This window comes from Nuphar pumila, chromosome 14 (assembly GCF_984573655.1).
Source record: "Nuphar pumila chromosome 14, dmNupPumi1.hap1.1, whole genome shotgun sequence".
In the NCBI taxonomy this organism is placed as follows: domain Eukaryota; kingdom Viridiplantae; phylum Streptophyta; class Magnoliopsida; order Nymphaeales; family Nymphaeaceae; genus Nuphar; species Nuphar pumila.
In genome coordinates this window covers 83,354,609-83,360,474 of record NC_143262.1, presented here as the reverse complement: position 1 = coordinate 83,360,474, position 5,866 = coordinate 83,354,609, and the positions used below count along the sequence as shown (strand labels likewise).

General features: G+C 39.1%; 2 protein-coding genes across 2 annotated transcripts; both read left to right on the top strand.

Annotated features, from left to right (window-relative positions):
- The first annotated feature begins 1,354 nt into the window (after positions 1–1,354).
- LOC149817150 (aspartyl protease APCB1-like) lies at positions 1,355–3,000 on the top strand. The gene is made up of 4 exons (XM_089987037.1): positions 1,355–1,524; positions 2,206–2,323; positions 2,447–2,676; positions 2,760–3,000. The coding sequence occupies exons 1-4, from the start codon at positions 1,355–1,357 to the stop codon at positions 2,998–3,000; spliced, it is 759 nt and encodes a 252-aa protein (XP_089843163.1).
- Positions 3,001–3,868: 868 nt separating this feature from the next.
- LOC149817149 (aspartic proteinase Asp1-like) lies at positions 3,869–5,316 on the top strand. Its single transcript, XM_089987035.1, has 6 exons — positions 3,869–3,924; positions 4,239–4,368; positions 4,468–4,662; positions 4,760–4,832; positions 4,926–5,013; positions 5,118–5,316. The coding sequence occupies exons 1-6, from the start codon at positions 3,869–3,871 to the stop codon at positions 5,233–5,235; spliced, it is 660 nt and encodes a 219-aa protein (XP_089843161.1). The 3' UTR covers positions 5,236–5,316.
- The last annotated feature ends 550 nt before the right edge of the window (positions 5,317–5,866 follow it).

Sequence of the window (5,866 nt, the reverse complement as noted above, 5' to 3'; positions counted from 1 at the left end):
AACTTTTAAATTTTAGAAGGTTTGCATAGGGCTTTCGAACCTCAAAAGATCCACGCATTTCAGATGTGAATCTCCTGTATTGGGATTTAAGTTTGCATCTTTTTTATGCAGATTTCGTCCGGTGTGCAAAATGTTTATGTGAATCTCCTTATTATTGAGATGTGTGTTTCGCACACCTTACATATCTATCGTGAGAACATCAACAGGTTCACTTGTGGAAAGGATAAAAATGTCTTAAAAAAAGTTGAGAATCAAAATTTTGGAATGAGAATGATTTTGGCAAATTGTGAGTCATTTATGAAATCGTGTCATTTTACAAGAACAGTACGGTCATTTTTTGTATTATAAAGCTAACTTTTGGTGCTTCAAAAATCCCCCCAAAACTCGAAATGCTCCGTTGAAGCGAACTGAATTTTCCCATAAAACGAGAAAAAAATAAAATTGTTACCCAACAGTACCTCTATTGCTTTTTAATAAATTTTTACAAGAAAAAAGGAAACATTATGTAAACAAAAAGTTTATCAAGTTCTTGGAAAGTCTGAACAGTATTTTCATGTTTAATCACCTAGGGCTGGTAAACAAACCTAACGATCCAAGCTTGGCCTGTTCGGCCTCACCACATTAAAGCTACAGCCTATCTCCGGCTTGGCTCATGAGTTTGTCACTAGCTGAGCTGAACCCGAGCTCAAGATCGTTATGAGCAAGCTTTATAAGCCAATCATGAGCTGGCTTGTTTTTCTTAAGTGATATATATATATATATATATACTCTCTCTCTCTCTCTGGCCTTATACCATGTTAGTCCCAATGAAAATCTCTTATAATTTTTTTGACAAAAGACAGAGACAAAGCTATCATTAAAAAACCCACGTCCAATAGCTTCCCTTTTTACCGCCCATAAAAAGTTCATGGAAAGCCCTCGCTTTGTATTTTGGAATGCCAAAAGTAGAATAAAGAACCGGCCCAACAGAAGGGAGGGAGGTGCACTGCAGACGCTTTAATTGCCTTTACCCTCTCTTAACTGCCAAGTAAACCCCGCAGTGTCCCTTTTTGGTACACCCCCACCGAATCCAACTCATCAGATTCCACACAAACTCAGAGCTCAGAGGGTTTCTTGGAACAACTGGTGGGTCCATGCTTTTCCATGTCAACGAAGACCTGCCTTTTCCCTTCATCACAACAGAGTTAAGAATCAAGAGTCTAGGTAAGTATCTATAGTAGGGGTGCTCATTCAGAAGTGTGTCTATATATAGTGCTTGGTGTTCGCTTCCTAACAAGTGACAAGTAACAAGCGAGAAACACGAGGAATGAGAGAAATGAGGCGTTCTTTTCTGCTGCTAATTGTTGTTGTGGGCATGGTGTGCGTGGCTGCACTACCAACACAGCAGCCCAGCTGCTCTCTCGCAGCGCAAGACGTCCAGGCCGTCTCTGCCAAAACCGACAAGAAGGATGGCTCGCTCCTTGCCACCAAACTCCTCAACTCCTCTGTCATCTTCCCATTGAAAGGCAGCGTCTACCCTGATGGGTATAATACTCTCTCTCTCTCTCTCTCTCTCTCTATCTATCTATATATATATATATATATATATATATATATATATATATATATATATATATATATATATATATATATATATATATATATATATATAAAACCAATTTTGGGTTCTCCATTGAAATTCGAAATGGCGTAGCGGTGAGATTTTATGATTGGTCTCCATGAAAGCAACTTGAAATTCAAAGTCATTTCAAGAAATGGTGTGGAATGAGATTTTGTGTGTGTGTGTGTGTGTGGGGGGGGGGGGGGGGGGGGGGGAGGTCCTTGGGTTTTTGCAGTTTCGTCTTGAAATGCAGTGTGGTTTGATCAATGAAGTTCGGATTCTAAATTAATTGAATTCAACTGGTTTGTTCCCAAAAATAAAAAATGGTATATGGGAATGATGGGGAGGGAAATTGTACGTTCATTCTCAAATTGTCCATGATTTTCTTCATAAGAATATCATCAATTTGTCTAAATGGATTCGAGGTTCTATGATCAACCATTTTATTGATTACCATGATTTTTTATTTTTCGGCATTACGTCCCGTTTCTAACTGAAATTCAACCAGAGGTTTGAACCGAATTAGAATGAGGATTTGGTTTTGAAGAAATCCATTGGTTGACCCATCATCATCATCATCTAAATGAATGGTTGGTATTCTTCAGGTTATTCTATGTGACTATGTGGGTTGGCAAGTCCCCAAAGCCATACTTCCTTGATGTAGACACAGGGAGTGACCTTACATGGCTCCAATGTGATGCCCCCCGTGTTAGATGTTCTAAGGTAAGCATAATACCCACAGTCCTCCCAAAACCAAGCTATGATGGTTCCCATTACATCTTTGTTTTTTTTTTATCTTACTGAATCTCTCCTTAATTCTTGTGGCCTGTCTGTGCATGTTTTTAGGGGGCACACCCTCTTTACAAACCAAAGAAGACCAACCTGATCCCTTGCAATGATCCCTCTTGCATTGCTTTGGGCACATTGAAACAGTATGAATGCGAAGAACCCGACCAGCAATGCGACTATTTGATTGAATATGCAGATCACAGTTCGTCGCTCGGCGTCATCGTCCGGGACACGTTCCTCCTTCGTTCCGCCAGCGGCACCGTGCTTCGACCTTCTCTTACATTTGGGTAAGATGGTTTGTTGTGGAAGGATGGATGGACACAGGGTGTTGGATCATCATGATTGATTCAGTTTGTTAATTTGTTTGCAGTTGTGGATATGACCAACAAGGCTTCCAAACAAATCTCCAGACTGCTGCTGATGGAATACTAGGCCTTGGGAGTGGGAAACCAAGCATTGTTTCTCAGTTGAAGGATCAAGGGATTACCACAAATGTAATTGGCCATTGTATTAGTCCACAGCGCAGAGCAGGGTACCTTTTCTTTGGTGGTGATCTCATACCTTCTTCGAATGTTGCATGGATTCCAATGCACAACCATCCATCAAAGTAAGCTCTCAATTTATCCTCTTATTATAATCTGCAGTATGCAAGCCTAGATGGTGTTTCACATTTGTATGCAAACTAGATATGAAGGCATAACATAAGTTATAGGGTGTTTGTTATTCTCAAAACAGAAACTTCATAGGGTGTTTGGTTGGACCCTAAAAATGCATTTTAAATATAATTGTTGTAGAATATACTACTTTTACAAGGTTTACCCATTTGATGTGTCCCTGCCTGTTCACATAATGTGAAATGACCCTCGATTGTAGACCTTTGGCTAGTACTTTGGATTTGGGTTTGGGTGTGGTCTTCAAGTTTAAAACCAACCTTAGACTATTAATGGACTTTGACTTTGGGTCTTTCTAGACCTTATTCGGATCCATTTGGACCAAGCCCAATGTTATTGCATGGGGCTTTAATGGTCTTAACGGTCCACCAGCCATCCTCTATCTTTGACCGTTGACCCAGTCTTGCACATACTTGACCTTTCCAAGGTTATTTTAGATTTTTCGCGTGCTCTTTTGGTTCATTTTTGAAGTCCCTTTTCGGCTAGCAATTTGGGCACTTATTATGGCTGACCGTTTGGCCAGCCTAGGCCCATTAAGGCTAGCCTTTATGGTGGCCTTGGTGTTGGGGCCTATATAAACCTCATTTCTATCATCCTTCTCTCTCTTGTGAGATCTAGATCCGGTTGCAGTTTGAATCTATTTTTGAGATCCAAATCTATTGTTCGGATTCATTTTTTAGATCCATATCCAGTTGTTGTTCGGATTCATACACACTTTTTGTCTGAATCCATAACTCCTATATGAACCGAAGATCCATATTCAATTCTAGCCTATATCTTGTTATCCTAATCAAGCAGTTGTTTCAAGATGGTTCGTGTCGAAGTTATCGGTCTCACCCAGCACAGGGCATGGACTAATTTTTTGTGAGAAGACAAAAGCTCGGTTATATTTTAAAAGCATAAATACCCTAGTACCCATTGCATCTAAGTGGAACAACTGTCGCTTGAAAGATAGCGCGTGTATAGGCATGCCTCTCAGCGTACCTTGTTCAAGATCAGTTGCTTGGCCCACTAAATTAAAGCATAATTTCCAACACTAACTGCCTTGTATGTCTCACTTTCATGGACGCATGTTTCCTTGCTCATGAATTGCAGAATGGAGTAGAAACATTGGTATATCAAACTTCTGTTATTTTTTTTTTTCTGGCTAAACTTTAATAAAATCTTCCTCTATTTAGGCAGTACTCGCCTGGACCTGCAAATCTAATCTTGGGGAAGCAGCAGGTTAAAGATCTTATGGTTGTGTTTGATAGTGGGAGTTCGTATACTTATTTCTCTTCTCGTGCATATGAAGCATTACTCTCTGAGGTGAGTCCAAATGAAACAATCGGAAAGAAAGCAATTTTATAGTGCCTGATTCAGTTCTGCTTTCCATTTCCTTGATAAACACCATATTTGTGTTCTCAGGTAAGCAAAGGTCTTGCAGGAAAGCTCCTTAAAAGAACAAGTGAAGATGTAGCACTGCCTTTGTGTTGGGAAGGACCAAAAGCATTCAGATCTTTTTCTAAAGTCGAGAATTATTTCAAACCACTGATTCTAAAATTCAAAAACAGCAAGAAAGCTCAGCTTAAAGTGTCCCCAGAAAATTATTTGATCATCACTGTACGGGCCTCCATCCTTAAATTTGCATTCTGAATCTTTCTATTGCCCTTTAAAGTTTTCAAAGAAAAAAGTAACAAGAAGATCCTGAATTCTTCAGGAACATGGAAATGTTTGCTTGGGCATCTTGAATGGCACTGAGGTAGATCTTGGAGACCTCAACCTCATTGGAGGTAACAATGGTTGAATTAAACTGCAATTGTCATTGTCATAAGCAATGAACCTAAATTGCTGAGTGTTGATCTTCTTTCAATCCCTTTTTGCAGATATATCCATGCAATCACATATGATAATATATGACAATGAAAAGCGTCAAATTGGTTGGGCTCCTGAAAATTGCAACAAGCTTCCAAGGTTCGAACTCACTCTTTGTGAACTTATTTTGTGATTTTAACATTGATGTTTGTTATTTAGTTAACTATGCACAGGCTTCTTAGAATTCTTTTCTTTTTCAACAGCATGGATGGTGCCATTGAGGATCTTCTGTCTCAGCGTTACGATGCTGTTGAGGCATTGACAAACGAGTTCAAGCAGTGCCCTGCTACCTACCCATCTGAAACAGTTGAATGTGGTTAGCACGCAACAGGAAACGCCGACTGCTGCAACATACCATTTTTCATTTACATGTAAAAATAGTGACAATCATGGGGAAAAGGCATTATACACAGTTTAAAGGCAGAAAATCTTGATAACAAGATTTGTAACTCTGGTATCATCAGTATTAATTAAGATGTGAACATTTGATTGTAGATAGGGGTGGACATCCCTGATGGGCCGGGTTTGGGTTGCCACGGAAGCATGATCTCACACATGGGCTTTAAACAATGTTTACCTGTTGCTGGTTTAGGAGAATGATTTACATCAAAGGTTAAAGAGGTATACTAAAACAAAGCACAACTAAGTCCTGAAAAATGCAATAAAGGCTCGTACCAAACATGATATGAAATATTTTGGTGAGACAAGGTTGTTTTCAATTAGGGTTGGGTTTCATCAAAGTTCTACTTTAAACCCATACATTGATTCTACTTTAAACCCATACATTTTTTCTTTAGTTATGGATAAAATTAGGTCTTGTATCCAGGTAGAAGTCACTTGGTGAATGCTCTTTGCAAATGCTAGTAAAAAATAGAGAGTAAATAAAAACAACTAGAACTTTAGAGGACAAAAACTGAATATATAAAGTGCAAGTTTAGTACTGATAGCAATG

Bases quoted from the DNA above. Each gene is read 5' to 3' on its own strand.
- LOC149817150 (XM_089987037.1), top strand. From the start codon at position 1,355: ATGGTGTGCGTGGCTGCACTACCAACACAGCAGCCCAGCTGCTCTCTC. The intron at 1,525-2,205 runs GTATAATACTCT...GGTATTCTTCAG, and splicing joins GGCAGCGTCTACCCTGATGG to GTTATTCTATGTGACTATGT. The intron at 2,324-2,446 runs GTAAGCATAATA...GCATGTTTTTAG, and splicing joins CCCGTGTTAGATGTTCTAAG to GGGGCACACCCTCTTTACAA.
- LOC149817149 (XM_089987035.1), top strand. From the start codon at position 3,869: ATGGTTCGTGTCGAAGTTATCGGTCTCACCCAGCACAGGGCATGGACT. The intron at 3,925-4,238 runs GTGAGAAGACAA...TCCTCTATTTAG, and splicing joins AGGGCATGGACTAATTTTTT to GCAGTACTCGCCTGGACCTG. The intron at 5,014-5,117 runs GTTCGAACTCAC...CTTTTTCAACAG, and splicing joins AATTGCAACAAGCTTCCAAG to CATGGATGGTGCCATTGAGG.